Below are 16,654 nucleotides of genomic sequence, written 5' to 3' on the forward strand. Positions count from 1 at the left end.
TCCAGGGGCCTACTCCTCCATCCAATCCAACTCACCACCAGGTGGTGATCAGTGGAGAGCTTCATCCTTCTCCTCACCTGTCTGAAACATACAGACTTAGATCTGATGGCAGAATTAAGCAATCAATAATTGATATTTGGCTTAAGGTGGCCTGTTACCAAGTACACTAAGAATACTCAAACATAGCATTATTTATGGATGATCCATGACTAACAGAAGTCCAACCACAGAATACGGGTTCTGATCTGGTAGGCTATCCCGCCCCAATCACAGCTCTCCAGCTTACTCCATCATTGCCCACACCGGCACTTAAGTCCTCAAGGAGACTTCACCACCCCTCCAGGAACCCACCCAAGAACCGTTTGGTGGATGAACACAGTCAGTTTTTCCTCCTACAACCCACCAATGGGGATAATTCCAACACTATGATGCTCAGCTAGGGACTTGTGAGTATCCTCACACCCTCTCAATACCACTCTTCCTGAGAGGTGTTGAGTGGAAACTGGTTGGGAAGAAGCCTCATGTACCAGCTCAGGCTCCTTCTCCACTGGCGAGGTTTCACAAGGCAAGGCAAGGCAAGGCAAGGCAAGGCAGTTTATTTGTATAGCACATTTCATGTACAGGACAATTCAAAGTGCTTTACATAAAACAAAGACATTACAGATATTTAGAATAGTAAAAGGCATCAACACATAATCAACACATAATCACAATAAAATAATAAATTACATTAAAATGATTAAAAGCAAGATAAGTTAAAAAAAAAAGTTACCGTGCAGATTTCATGCATAGGCACATGAGAAAAGAAAAGTTTTTAACCTGGATTTAAAAATGTCTACATTTGGGGAAAGTTTAATCTCCACTGGCAGTTTGTTCCATTTGTTTGCAGCATAACAGCTAAATGCTGCTTCTCCATGTTTAGTCTGGACTCTGGCCTGGACTAGTTGACCAGAGTCTTTGGATCTAAGAGCTCTGCTAGGTTTATATTCTCTGAACATATCACAGATGTATTCTGGGCCTAAACCATTCTGGGATTTGTAAATGATCAGAAGGGTTTTAAAATCTATTCTGTGACTGACTGGAAGCCAGTGTAAAGATTTCAAAACTGGTGTGATGTGTTCAGATCTCTTAGTCCTGGTTAAAACTCTAGCAGCAGCGTTCTGGATGAGCTGCAGATGTTTAATGCTCTTTTTAGGAAGTCCTGTTAAAAGACCATTACAGTAATCCAGTCTACTGGAGATGAACGCATGGATGAGTTTCTCTTGGTCTTTCTGGGAGACTAAACTTTTAATTCTGTTGATGTTTCTGAGCTGGTAAAAAGCTGTCTTAGTGACAGCTTTGATGTGGCTGCTGAAAGTCAGATCTGAGTCTATCAACACTCCCAGGTTACGAACTTGGTTGGTAATTTTAAGAGCCCGAGTCTCCAGGTGTTTACCAATGCTGACTCTCTTCTCTTTGCTACCAAACAGAATAATCTCAGTTTTGTCTTCATTTAATTGTAGGAAATTCTCCCTCATCCAGGTGTTTATTTGCTCCAGACACTGACACAATAAGTCTATTGGACTGCAGTCGTCTGGTGACAGAGACACATAAAGTTGTGTATCATCTGCATAACTTTGATAACTAATGCTATAGTTTTGTAATATTTTACCCAAAGGGAGCATATACAAGTTGAACAGAAGAGGTCCAAGGACTGACCCCTGGGGGACTCCACAAGTCATGGCCACTCGCTCGGATTCATAGCTGCCGATCGTAACAAAATAACTCCGGCCTTCTAAATAGGACCTCAACCAGTTAAGGACCGCTCCAGAACCCAATAGCCAGGCTGTGATACTGGAAAACTGGAACAACCAGGCCCCCACCTTTGCCAGACACCCAGCTCACACTGTATCCAGCCACGATTTACCTCCCAGCAGGTGGTGAGTCAACATAGAAGTGACATCCTGTTATTTTTTGGGTCAAGCCTGACTGAGCCCAGAAGCCGAGGCTCAACAACTAGACGCTCGCTGGTGAGCTCCTCTTACCCGGGCCGGGCTCTGAGGATGCACCACAGTTTCTTTCTTCTGGGCAAGGTGTATTTTACACTTTAGAGCCATTCCATCGAGGTTTATGAATCATACTTAGTCTGACTCCTCCCCCTTAGATCTCTCCTTGCCTTTGGAGACCCTACTGGGGGATAATGCTCCTGAGAACACAACCCACAGGATCAAGGTGGTGCTCAAACTCTCCAGCCATAATAGGCTGGTGATTCGATGGAGGGATGTTTACGTGTATCTTTTGATTCCAGTTTTAGGTGGACTCAGGCTATTTTTCTATCATCTTGTAAACATACAGATTATTTCATGAGATTAAATCCCAGAGTGACAGAGTTCAGTGACAGTTTGACAGGTGGTGGTCATCCCATCCCTGTTTGCACTCATCGGCCTGGATGCTTTCAAATCCTGGAAACAAATGTTTCATGTCCTGATTGCAGATAAATCAGTCAGCTTGGCCGAGTGGATGGATTCAAAGGTCTGGACCCAGGCAGACATTTCTCTCCTGATTGTTGTTAAAATTGGCATTTTGTGCCAGGGAGGAAGTTCAGAGCGAGTTTTTAAAGCTTTGTTGCCGACGGCTTCCTGCTCTGGCTGAAAATGACACTGAGAGCTGTGAGTGAACCGAATCCAGAGAAGAGTTGCTCATTTTTTTACACCAGGGCTCATTCATGTGTCCACCTGGTCTGGGACATATCTGGCACCGCTAAGCGTGCTGTGTTTGTCTGTAGTCTGAAGCTGGAGTGGAGGTACGGTGAAATGGGAGCTCACAGATTTTTCTCCAAAAATAGCTGCCGACTTGGTAGAAAACTGCAGCGTAAGAGCTGAAACTCCAGAAATCTACAAGGCAGCTGCAGATCGGCTGATATTTCTTTATTGTTTTGTCACCTTTCAGTCACATTTTTGATTGTTTATATAAAAACATTGATGATTTTCAAGTAAAAGCATAATTAGGAGGTTCATGTCATATCCTGAAAGTTTCAGGGTGATTTGTGTAGCATCCCCTCTTCTTTCTGTAAATGTCTGGGAAGTGAGGAGACCAGTTGCTGGAGTTTTAGGAGAGGAATGTTGTCCCATTCTGGTCTGGTGCAGGATTCTAGCTGCTCTACAGTCCTGGACCTTGGTTGCTGGACTTCTGCTTCCATGAAGCTCCAGATGTTGTGTACTGGTGAAAGGTCTGGACTGCAGGCAGGCCAGTTCAGCAGCCGGACTCTTCTCCTGTGAAGCCATGCTGCTGTGATGGATGCAGGATGTGGTTCAGCATCGTCTTGCTGAAATCTGCAAGGTCTTCCCTGAAAGAGACGTTGTCTGGATGGGAGCAGATGTTGCTCTAAAACCTCCATGTACTTTTCAGCATTGATGGAGCTTCACAGATGTGGAAGCTGCCCACGCCATAGGCACTAATGCAGCCCCATCCCATCAGAGATGCAGCTTTTCACCTGTCCACTGATAACAAGCTGAGTGTTCCCTGACCCCTTTATGGGCTCGACACATGGGAGGAGACCAACAACAGCAACAGGTTTCCACTCACGCCACCCAGGTAAAACCCAACACACGGGAAGCAACAAACAGCAGCGGCGGTGTCAGGCATCGCACTCTAGGATCACTTTTCTCCAAGAAATTTGATTGGTTATGATATTGGAAGGAATTTTGACATTTCAAAGTAGTCTGTGATAGACAAGGCATGAAGGATGAGGAGTTAGAAGATTTTGCTTGAATTTACAGATATCTTACTCTTGACTCTCATGTACAAAAGAGAAAGGCAACCCTGGCTTCATCCTATTTTACAAACAAGGAAACAGCATGGTGGATATCGTCATTTGATGGTGGATCTCAAGGCTGATCCAGATAAATCCAGAACCTACGTTCGGTCAAATTCACCCTGGCGCCATGTGACAGCCTTTTTATTTACATCTCTATAATCTTTAAGTATTGTAAAGTATGGGAAAGTCAGAAGCAGCTAAAATGATCTGATCCTCCATGTTGAAAGTGTTTGCAGACTACGCTGTTTACCCTGCTCTCAGCTCATTGGTCAGAAGCCCCTTGCTGGTTGGCTGTAGTGTCAGGTGACAGTGATTCTTCTATTTTCATGTGTTGTGTTGCAAGACCCGTGTGCACGTCTACGTAAAGAGTGAAACATTTCACATGCATGAATGTCGTCTGTCGCTTGGCTGGAGGAGGGCAGTGATTTTCACCTGATCACGCAAGGATGGAGAAACAGAAATGAGCTTTGGTCCAGAGAAGATGGCAGTGTTTCTGGATCCTGTTCACATCTGGATTCTTCTTTGCATGATGGAGCTTTAACCTGATTTTGTGGATTTCAGAATGAGCTGTGTTCACAGACAGTGATTTCTGGAAGTTTTCCTGAGTCCATGCCAAGATTTCCAGTACAGAATCATGTCTGGTTTTAATGCAGTGCAGCCTGAGGGCCCCAAGATCTCCAGCATCCAGTTTGACCTTCATTCTTGTCCCATGCACACAGAGATTCCTCCTGATTCAATGTTTAGAGCCAGTTTGTCTCAGACTGGTGAACCTCTGTCCATCTTTCCATCAGAGAGACTCTGCCTCTCTGAAATGCTCCTTTTATATCAAGTCATGTTACTGACCTGTTACCAATTAACCCCATTAGATGTGTTGCAATGAAACTGTAAAATGTCTTAGTTTCCACATCTGGTAAATTGTTAATATTCTGTTGGCAGTAACATATAGATTTATCAGATTTTACACACAATTGCAACTTTTCTGGAACTGAAGTTGTAAATGAAGTAAAATCTTCATAACAGAGACGAGAATGAAGCACTGCTGCTCTGCATTCCCTCACTGAGGAAATTAACTAAAGGGTGTCTTATAGCTCTGATTCATCATTATCACAACGGGGGCACGTTCTCCTAAAACAGAAATAACATTTTTATGCTAAAATAAATGACATTTGATGAATTCTGCTGAGCGCCTCCTCAGGTTTTTGCACATACCTATAAAGGGAAACGTGCAACACCTTTGCTGTGAAAATTCTGGGGGAAGTGTTGAGTTCCATTCAGGAAAGCCTGGTGATGTTTGAGGAAATCGGCAGACTGATGCTTGCAATGCTATACTAATGGACACGATAAGCGTGGCTGTCATTAATAAATACCATCGAACACAATCATCTGATGCCAGACACCATCCACAAACGGAGGTGGGTTCAAATGTCACATGACTATTGTTTTCATGCGATGACACCCGTGTCTGCTGATGGAGACGGTGGGTGGTGACGTTAAAGGAGCTGGAACCCTAAAGGCCATAAAATCAGCTGACAGTTTTCTGAAATCTTAGTAAAATTTCTGTGAAAAACTTTGATGAAAGTAACTCAGAGAAATGCTGCAGCAGCTCCTGTTTCTTCCTTTAGTTTACACCTCTGCTCATCAGCTAATTTTAGGGGTGTGGAGTGATCATCCACTCCTCTCCACCCAGCTCTTCTTCAGGGCTGTTTGACACCTGAAATATTTAATTACTTTTGAAGCAAGATTAGAAATTAAATAGCCTGAAATACTCACACTTCCCCACATCTATGTTGGAGCAGACAGCTGATAGCTACTGAAGTAGCTTTTAGGCACAGTTTTATGTGGAGCTGTGGCTTGAACACACTAAACACGCTAAAAAACACGCTAAAACACACTGCTGCATGTAACATGTAACTGTTGCAAAGAGACCTCTATTTACACCTGGACATGACGATGAAGCCTCTTCTTGACCAATTAGCCTAAATTGATGGTAATGTCCAAAAATAATGGTCCTCTCTGACTGGAATAAAGCCAAGAAGACGTTTCTGATGCACCAAAAAACAGCTGAGCTGGAGTTGATTTAGTGAGGGCAGCAGGTAAATAGCAGCAGAAATAACTGGAAATGAGGAAAAAGTTTCTGTTGTGTGTTTGCTTCCCACTTCTGAGGTGCAGTGAATTCAGCATCATCTGAATATGAAGTTAGGTGGAGTTTTTGGTTTGGGTTTCTCAGAGCATCTGTTACAGATAAATGTACAGTATTAAAGTTGTTTAACTGCACCTCTCTGGTTTTACTCTGTGTTCTTAAAGCAAAGATTTTCAACCTTAAGTTGAACACTTCACAGTCTCAAATAACATCTACAGCATTTTCCAGAGAAATAAGCCCAGAGATTCTGGTTTGTGCCATTTCAGCTCCTATTCACTTAACAACAGTGGACTTTATCTGCCTCAAGAGCCCCGTTTTTGTTAAACAAGGATTTTTGTTTTTTCTGGCTTACGTAAGAACACAAGCTGCAATGTGCTGATTGGAGTTTTGTTGTGTGCTCAGATGCTGGAAGGAAGATTCAGCAAACTCTGCAGCTGAGCAGCTGTTTTCTCCAGCTCACCATAGTTTTGTCAGGCAACCAGACCACAGACTCAAAGGCTCACACTGACTTATTTCATCCTTCTGACATTTTGTTTCAGTGTTTGAGTTTAATCGCAGGTAGGGAAACTGCTGGGCAGGAAGTCGTCTACAGTCAGAAAACTGTGCATGAAAATATGCTCAATTTCTAAGAAGCAAAGCTGCTCTGAAGGGAAAAGAATAATCTCAGAGGATGAATTCATTTAAACTTCAAACATTGGCTTATGTGAAGCGTTTTCACCGTTTTCTCATTTATATTCAGTTTTTACCTACAGCAGAACTGTAGGCTAACATTTTCCAATTATCTGTGGACTGTGCAGAAGGACTATAGTTTCTTTAGACGCTGTTATCAGCAGCAGGAGGAAGCAGAGAAAGACGGAAAACTTCTGTGATGTGGCTGCAGCCTGAGATTGTTTGATATGTTAACCTGCAATTCTAATTATCCGAATGATAATTGTGTATAAAAGGTTCATTTCAGATTGTTTTACTATAATTTCATTCCAAGGCTGCGATTTGAGGTGATTTCAGCTGAAGCGGACGTCCTGATTAAACTGTCTGCGTGGGCAGCTGAGACGTCGGTAAGGACAGATGTTTAAACACGTGGCTGTCGTTAGGTCTATTTTAGGGGGGGGGGGGGGGGGCTGAAGCTACCTTTAAATGTCCAAAAGCCCCCGACCCAGCTGTAGGTACCAATGCCCCGCATAGCTTTATATCTAAAATCCCTTTACATTAACCAGTTAAGGCCTGACCTAAGAAAAAATGGTAAGAAAAGTCCAATTTTTAAAATATGAGGTCTTTATTTGGCCCTTTAACAAAATATAACAAAAAAATTAACATTTTTTTGGGGGGGGGGGGGGGGGGGGGGATATCTACCATTTATTACCATGTGAGGTATTAAAAAGATTATAATCTGGTTTTCTGCTTCTGGGTGTCTATTAGGGGACAGAAGACAAGTATCACATTGTGTTCAACAGGATTTTGAGCAAAGTTTATACCATAAATCAGAAACTGTATGTAACAAATATCTCACATCGGGCTCTTATGGGTTAACTGAATATTATTACAAATTCTGCTCTTCATCGTTGGTGTTGACTCATCACCATCATGATTTTGCCACTGGCTGAAAGAGGGAACTTTCATCCCTGCCTAAATATACCTGAACTACCGGCCCTTCCTTGGCCAGGAGGGGCAGTGGAATGACCCAGGATTGAAGTCTTCTTTTAGCTCTTTTGAAAATCTCCAGCCTGTTTAAGGCCTCTGCTCAAAAATGACTTAAACATAATGAAATCTCTGCAGTGACGAGGTCTGTTTTAACACTTCTGGAGTCACAGTAAAGAGGATGTTTGTTAAAATGTGGAAATATCAGTGTATGTGTTACTGGTGACGTATAAGTGAAGATGGCACATAGCACAAATGTAAAAAGTTTCAGGCTAGCCTAAAAACAAAGAAAGAAAGAAAAAATAACTACTTTCAGGATGAAGCTGAATCTCTATTTGGAACGATGCAGCACAGATCATTTTATATGTCAACGTTATCTCTGCAAGGGCCAACTCTGATTAAGCAAAGCGGAAGAAAATTAAAGGTTGTAGAACAGAAAGTTCAGGTCTCTAAAATGCTCATTTTGGCATCATCTCTTCTCAGATGGTGTACTTCTGGTTTTAAAAGGCAAAATTCTGAGTCCTCCTCTGAACAGTTTCGTCCACCTTGTTCCAACATACACACATCACTGTTTTATTTTGACCTTTTCTCACTTTTTTGTACAATGGGTTTGCATGAATTTAAAGAAAGGTGGATGATACTTTGAGCTGAAGAAAATGAGATTTTTGACCTCTAAAATGTTGCTGTTTCCTCCTCGGAATCTGCCTCAGAAACATTTACCTGTAACAACAATGTGTGTCTGCTGTGTTTGTTCTGGTTTCCAGTACTGCAGTGTCCGCGGGTATGGACGTCTCTGGAGAACGGCCGGGTCACGGTGAAGCCTCCCGGGCCTCCGGTGGAAGGGACCGTGCTCTACTACAGCTGCAATGCCGGCTTCATCCTGGAGGGAAGAAACGTCAGCCATTGCACCAAGCTGGGAAGGTGGGACGCACCCAAACCCACCTGCCTGTGTGAGTGTCTCACGTTTTACCTGCTGGTCTTTACAGTGGAATATTTAAATGTATATAAATACTGGTAATCCGTTATCATGTATAAGATGCTCATCTTTGTCCCACCAAAAAACACTGAAACATTCTGGGGATTCGCCCCGAGTCATTTTCCAAAATATTTATTAAAATGTATTTAAAATGTTTTATTGAATATTTTTACACAAAAAATTTAGAGTTCCATTTAAATAAACATTTGTTGTTTGATTTGATTTATTTATTAACTTTTTAACTTGTCCTTTCCAGAAAATTCCCATTCCAACTGTCCAGATAATTCCTTTTTCATCTCTGTTAATACTACCGTTCCCATAGCAACTTTGGTTGCCATTCAACCCTGGAAATAAAAATATAATTAAAAACTTTTTATTTTTAAGTTTAGATACCCTGTCATAAAAAAATCCTGTTTATTTTGTTTTTGTTTTTAAATGATGAGGATCACAGAGTAAAAAATATGTGTATACAGTTGGAGTCAATAGGACTTAATTGGTCCGGAGGTAAAGAGTGTTGGGATTATGCTTGTTTCCTATTCTATACTAAATTAAATAAGTGGGGATCATGGAAGTTTAAACATAATAATTAAAGAGAATTTCATGTCTTAATAAAGTGGCCGGTGAGTTACAAAGGAATTACTTTCTGCATTCACATGAAATGAACTAAAATCTGCTCTGACTCACCCCACATTTGATCTCGAAGCTCACTTTGTTTTCCAGCTTGCTTCTCAAAAATGGGAACATTAGACCTTAAAGATGACAGATAATTACAAACACCTGCTCTCCAGCACGGTTGCTAGGCAATAAATGAACCAGCCAATCAGAGCGCAATCCTCAGGAGGGTGTACGGTTGGCACAGGCAGGTACAGAACCAATACCAGACTGGACTTTGACGTCTAACACGTTTCATTACACACTGGCTCCACAGTCAATGAATACATTAAGAGAGTGCGAGCGGATGTTGGTGGTTTCATTGACAACCAGCATCGCTCTCAGTTACAACAGATGGCATGTCCGCTGTCTGGAACCATTTGTTCAAATTAGTGCAAATAAATGGGGATTTTTTTGAAGAAAAAAAAAGATAAAACAGAAACATGAAGGAAAAACGCCGCCAACTGCTTATTAGATGAGTTGGCATGGCAACCGGTAAAGTTGCTATGGGAATGGTAGTATTAAAAGAGATGAAAAAGGAATTATCAGGACAGTTGGAATGGGCATCCGAAAGTAGGTTAGTTATTGTATAATCCTCCAACATCTAAAAGGTTTATAAATGCTTTATTGTTTTTAGATTTGTTGAATTATTCTGATACTTTACTTATAATACTGATTTTCTGTTATCTCCCTGTTATGAAGGGTTTTAATGTGTTCCTGTTGTATTTTATGATGTACCAAAGATTATATAACAGAATCCTCCTGGCAGGCTCCCCTGCTTCTCACAGGGAGACCACGCTGTTGCAACACTGCCATCTAGTGGCCATATTTCATTAGTGTGGATTTTCATTCTTTATCTCTTTTTTATTTGCCAACCCAAAGATGACAGAAACTACACAGGTAAGAACTTTTTTTATTATATCATTATTACATCCTAAATAGAATAAGAGGGCACATTTTTACATTTACAAAGTTAATTTTTTGATTCATTGTTTGTTTTAGTCCTAAATAGTCCAGACTCAACGTTTTTCATTCTTTAAGAGTTTTGGATGATGGAAATACATTCTGCCAAAACATCCACAAAATATACTTCCTAACACCATTAGGCGAATCAAATGACTCAACGTATGGTGAGAAGTTTGTGTGGACATGTACTATTTGGGGTTGAAGCATAGTTTAAAGAAACACTTGTAAGTTATTTTGTATTAATTGAAATCAACAACTAACTATTCTGAGAAGCCTAAACTCCACAACAGTCATGTGGATTATTTCTGTGTTGGAACAATCCCAAAGCCTGTTAATTTCCCTTTTATATGGAGCCACGTTTGTGAGGAAAATGCATTTGTGGGATGAGCAGCAGGGTTTAATATGTGGGTTAAAAAACTTGCCAAAACGTCTTTACAAATGATTTTTTTTTTTTTTAAACCCTGTTCTGTCCAGCATCCTAACAAACAGAACAAGTGTGTTCCATATTTTGCTTGACAGATTTGCTCTACCAAGGGAAACATGTTATAGACATGGCTGCATTTGATATTTTTATTATTTTTATTGTAACCTTATTTTCTTTAGTCTTTATATGTCAGTGCCGAACCTGCAGAGAAACATACATTTACAAATGGTTCTGCTGCTGACTCTTGCTTGGTGTCGTTTGCTGGATTGGATGGTCGAAGTCTGAAGAAAGAAGACATGTTGGCAATTTGTTGAATGAAGACATGGTTAAACAGCGACTGCAGTATCATGTGGAGGAACCAAACACAGCCACAACGGCCTGGTACCGCCTCACGCTGGTCACCAGTTTGGTGACATTCTGCTGTGGGATGGCATCCCATTCTTCAGCCAGGGTGGTTGAGCTGGCTACCAACAGCACGTCCAAGCTGATTCCTGTTTTGTTTTTTGTCCCCCCCCCCCAGTGAGGGAGATGTTGCTCCACACCATCACACTGTCTTCACCACCCAATCGGTGCAGCAATCAATCCAATCCCAACACTACCACAGCAATCTCAGCCAAAGCTGCAGAGCAAAGCAATGGCAGAAAGTAAATAAAAACAGAAAATACATTAAAACCTTCTGAACACATCTTCAGTTAAGAAATATAAAAGGACCAAAAACAATATAAAACTTTTAAAAAAACATCCTTTAGTATTAAGAGCCATAAAAAATCAGCAGGTTTTAGAAAGAGATGTGATAAACAGACAGGAGGCCTGTTTAATGTCTGAAGGGAGCAGGTTCCACAGCCCTGGTGCTGGAGACCGGGTGTTGCTAATCCATTCAGGGGTTCATATGTTAAAAAAGCTCTGAAACACGGGTGAGATGTGCTTTGATTTACCGGAGCCAAGCAGTCAAACGAGCATGCATACAGGACCAGCTACAGCAGGGGTGTCCAAAGTTGGTCCTCAAGGGCCGCCGTCCTACAGGTTTTGGATGTTTCCTGCTGCTGTTTGGTGCCTCAGGAGCCACTAGGCTCAAACAAAATGACTCCAGTCTTCTTTTTATTACAACTCAAGAAGTTTGAGGCCAACCGCTCCTTAATATCCCGAAGACACATTACAATGACCTCCACCACTAAAGCATTAGTCATTTTCAGCAGGGTCCATGCACACAGGTGCTGCTAATCTGGTTCCTTGTTGTCATCACCATGGTTACCAGAAGCGTGAGTCAACAGCAGAATCAGCTGTTTGGGATTGGCAAGTTTTACATGGGTGCAGCCCACATCTCAACTCTGCTGCTCATCCCACAAAATGGTGCTCCATTTAAAAGGAAATAAACAGACTTTCCAAAGGTATCAGAATTATAACCAAGAAGCATTGTTACAACACTCATTTCCTCAGTTTCTGAACTGAGTTTTTTTTTACCAAAGCAACTGGAAATCCATGTAAAAAAGTACATTTCAAAACAAAGTAATGTTGTTATTCCTGTTAAAGTGTAACTACACACCCTAACTTTTGCATAACTCCACCCACTGAAACTGCAAGGGTTGGGGTGGGAGGTGTGGGGTGATCAGGGGGCGGAGATCAGCAGCTCTGGAACGCTGTGGAGACTCGCGGCAGGTTGTGGCAGCTGCAGGAAGTTGCTGCTGCTACGATTTGAGCTGCTGTCTGTCATCAGATGAGGATCAGCAGGTAAAGAATAAAGTCCGGTGTTACTTTTACACAAATACGTCCCATTGCAGGAATATTTAATCAGAAACTCTGTGAAAGAAAAGAAGTCTGAAACTAGCAAATCTACATCATACATTCACATCCCTTCATATGCGTTGGTGGGTGTGGTTTTCTATTCCTGCATGGCGAGGACCCGCCTATCTGAATCTGGAGGGAGGGGCTGTGGGGCTTTTAATTTCTTCCTGATGTAGATAACCTCTCTGTCACGAAATGTATAACCTGTAGAGGGCGTTATGAGCCATTTTATACCCACTAAATCCTGTTTTTAAAATAAAGTAAAAAACATACTAATTTTAAATGGTAAATGTAGTTTTTATCACAATTAAGTAATACTGTGTTGTTTAGAAGAAAATAATTACCAAAGAAAACCAAAGAAACCAGCAGGGGGCAGGTCGAGCTTCAGGAACCAGAACAAGGTAATTATTGGGGTGGAGAAAAGCTGGAGGGTTAAATTCAGCTGCTGGGTGAGAGGAAACAAGTTTGTGTCTGGAAAAAGTTAAAACTTTGTTCAAAAGCTTTAATCAAAACATGCTTCCTAATGCTGCTTATGATGTTTTTCCACATATGAAAGATTTTAACTAAGCATTTTTTATTTCACTTGAAGTCTTTCATGAGCTAATTTTTGCAGATTAAAAGTAAAATCATATGAAATGATTTATTCTGTTACTATCACACATACGTTTCCAGACTATCTGGATATGAATTTCTCCTTTTTTTACAGTCCTAATTCCTCTGTTTCTATCTCCGTCCTTTCCACTTGCAGTTAGAGCAAAGTTCATGAGTTAAACTCATCAGCTGAGTTCACGTTGGCCTGCAGTAAACAGGTGTTTTAAAAAATGTAGTAACCCATAGAAGTTAAATCAAACTACAGCCCATCAGGACCTGAACAGTGTTTTCCAGTTCATTACTGCATGTTCTAAATGTTTCCCTACGTCTGCACAGTGGGCTTATAAACACGCCGCCACAGATCTTCATGATGAGCTAAATAATGTGTGTGTTGAAGTCAGCGAAACATCTAAAACAGACAGAGCAGGATGAGGAAGCTCTGCTTGGAGCTACAGCTACAGATTCATGTTGTTAAGCTTCTTGACACCAGGCCCAGACTGGTCCACTGGAGAACTGGAACAATTCCCGGTGGCCTGGACTTGAAAGAGGCCTGATTGGACTGGCCTGCTTGTCAATGAATAAACAAACAAATAAATAAATAGATAAAAAAATAAATAATGTAGTATTACATCAGTGTGGCTGATTGGTCTGCCTGGCACTGACACGTGTGCAAAGACACAATCATTTTGTGCTCATCAGTTGTCACTTATAACGGTGATTGGTCAAAAACATGGTAAGATATATATTTTTAAAATGATCAACATGAGCAAAGCTCGTGGAGGCGGAACAGCTGAGATGCAGAGAAACGTGGTGGCAAAACAGGCTCGGAATAAAAGGTGAAAGGGGGAGGACAGTTGAGGAGGAGGCAGCAAGTGTGGGATAATTTGGGATATTTTAAAATCAGCAGCAGCAGCAACATCACATGAATCCAGTGTTTAATACATGAGTGTTCGGAAAATTCCTCACATGAACGACAGACACAGATCGGTGAAAAGACACAGCTGTTTACTGCGATCACAGGAGTTCAAACAAAACCAGCAGACAAGTAAAAGGAACAATGGTCCCTCTTGGCCTCTGGTGCTGGACCTCTGGAGTGAGGTCCATGTTGACCAACCACAAAAGAAGGCAATAAAGTCCTTTGATGTGTTTTACAACTGTATTCACACCCAGGGGGCACGAAAGTTAACAGTCCTGAAAAAGACAGTCCTGATCACAATCTTTAATGACTAGCTGTGTCTTCACAGATGGTCACAATATTATCAATAAGATTTTTCCATCAGTGAGTGAAGGAGGAGAGACGGCTGGTCAGTTACAAGCTGCAACTTTTATCTGAACATAACATGATGAGTACTAGTTGAGATTCTCCATGAGCCTTTCTATGTAGCTGTACTAATGATCCTGTTACTACAGCTGTAATAATGACGCTGGTACTACAGCTGTAATAATGACGCTGGTACTACAGCTGTAATAATGACGCTGGTACTACTGCTGTAATAATGACGCTGGTACTACTGCTGTAATAATGACGCTGGTACTACTGCTGTAATAATGACGCTGGTACTACCGCTGTAATAATGACCCCGGTACTACCGCTGTACTAATGATCCTGTTACTACAGCTGTAATAATGACGCTGGTACTACAGCTGTAATAATGACGCTGGTACTACAGCTGTAATAATGACGCTGGTACTACTGCTGTAATAATGACGCTGGTACTACCGCTGTAATAATGACCCCGGTACTACCGCTGTAATAATGACGCTGGTACTACAGCTGTAATAATGACGCTGGTACTACAGCTGTAATAATGACGCTGGTACTACCGCTGTAATAATGACGCTGGTACTACCGCTGTAATAATGACGCTGGTACTACAGCTGTAATAATGACGCTGGTACTACAGCTGTAATAATGACCCCGGTACTACCGCTGTAATAATGACCCCGGTACTACCGCTGTAATAATGACCCCGGTACTACCGCTGTAATAATGACGCTGGTACTACAGCTGTAATAATGACGCTGGTACTACCGCTGTAATAATGACGCTGGTATTACCGCTGTAATAATGACGCTGGTACTACCGCTGTAATAATGACGCTGGTACTACAGCTGTAATAATGACGCTGGTACTACCGCTGTAATAATGACGCTGGTATTACCGCTGTAATAATGACGCTGGTACTACAGCTGTAATAATGACCCCGGTACTACAGCTGTAATAATGACCCCGGTATTACCGCTGTAATAATGACCCCGGTATTACCACTGTAATAATGACCCCGGTATTACCGCTGTAATAATGACCCCGGTATTACCGCTGTAATAATGACGCTGGTACTACAGCTGTAATAATGACCCCGGTACTACAGCTGTAATAATGACCCTGGTACTACAGCTGTAATAATGACACTGGTACTACAGCTGTAATAATGACGCTGGTACTACAGCTGTAATAATGACACTGGTACTACAGCTGTAATAATGACGCTGGTACTACTGCTGTAATAATGACGCTGGTACTACAGCTGTAATAATGACGCTGGTACTACAGCTGTAATAATGACCCCGGTATTACCGCTGTAATAATGACCCCGGTATTACCACTGTAATAATGACCCCGGTATTACCGCTGTAATAATGACCCCGGTATTACCGCTGTAATAATGACGCTGGTACTACAGCTGTAATAATGACCCCGGTACTACAGCTGTAATAATGACCCTGGTACTACAGCTGTAATAATGACACTGGTACTACAGCTGTAATAATGACGCTGGTACTACAGCTGTAATAATGACACTGGTACTACAGCTGTAATAATGACGCTGGTACTACTGCTGTAATAATGACGCTGGTACTACAGCTGTAATAATGACGCTGGTACTACAGCTGTAATAATGACGCTGGTACTACCGCTGTAATAATGACGCTGGTACTACAGCTGTAATAATGACGCTGGTACTACTGGTGTAATAATGGCCCTGGTAGTATCGCTGTAATAATGACCGTGGTACTACAGCTGTAATAATGACCCCGGTATTACCACTGTAATAATGACCCCGGTACTACAGCTGTAATAATGACCCCGGTACTACAGCTGTAATAATGACCCCGGTACTACAGCTGTAATAATGACCCCGGTATTACCGCTGTAATAATGACCCCGGTATTACAGCTGTAATAATGACCCTGGTACTACAGCTGTAATAATGACCCTGGTACTACAGCTGTAATAATGACCCCGGTATTACCGCTGTAATAATGACCCCGGTATTACAGCTGTAATAATGACCCTGGTACTACAGCTGTAATAATGACCCTGGTACTACAGCTGTAATAATGACCCCGGTATTACAGCTGTAATAATGATCCTGGTAGTACCACTGTAATAATGACCCTGGTACTACCACTGTAATAATGACCCTGGTACTACAGCTGTAATAATGACCCTGATACTACAGCTGTAATAATGACCCCGGTATTACCGCTGTAATAATGACCCCGGTATTACCACTGTAATAATGATCCTGGTAGTACCACTGTAATAATGACCCTGGTATTACCACTGTAATAATGACCCCGGTACTACAGCTGTAATAATGACCCCGGTACTACAGCTGTAATAATGACCCCGGTATTACCGCTGTAATAATGACCCCGGTACTACAGCTGTAATAATGACCCTGGTAC

At 41.7% G+C, this 16,654-nt stretch overlaps 1 protein-coding gene and 1 long non-coding RNA gene across 2 annotated transcripts in view; one reads left to right on the forward strand and one right to left on the reverse strand.

Moving 5' to 3' along the window:
- The window catches only part of gabbr1a (gamma-aminobutyric acid (GABA) B receptor, 1a), a 139,479-nt gene that overhangs the window by 18,999 nt on the left and 103,826 nt on the right, over window positions 1-16,654 (forward strand). The window contains exons 5-6 of the mRNA XM_041987908.1: window positions 8,336-8,521; window positions 10,081-10,098. Of these exons, the coding sequence (XP_041843842.1) occupies window positions 8,336-8,521; window positions 10,081-10,098 (204 nt within the window). The remainder of the gene's footprint in view (window positions 1-8,335; window positions 8,522-10,080; window positions 10,099-16,654) is intronic.
- Window positions 1-16,654, reverse strand: part of LOC121641645 — a 35,680-nt gene that overhangs the window by 999 nt on the left and 18,027 nt on the right. The window contains exons 2-3 of the long non-coding RNA XR_006010750.1: window positions 8,339-8,451; window positions 4,594-4,598 (exon numbers count right to left, since the gene is read on the reverse strand). This is a non-coding gene — a long non-coding RNA (uncharacterized LOC121641645). The remainder of the gene's footprint in view (window positions 1-4,593; window positions 4,599-8,338; window positions 8,452-16,654) is intronic.

This window comes from Melanotaenia boesemani, chromosome 6, assembly GCF_017639745.1.
Source record: "Melanotaenia boesemani isolate fMelBoe1 chromosome 6, fMelBoe1.pri, whole genome shotgun sequence".
Classification (NCBI taxonomy): domain Eukaryota; kingdom Metazoa; phylum Chordata; class Actinopteri; order Atheriniformes; family Melanotaeniidae; genus Melanotaenia; species Melanotaenia boesemani.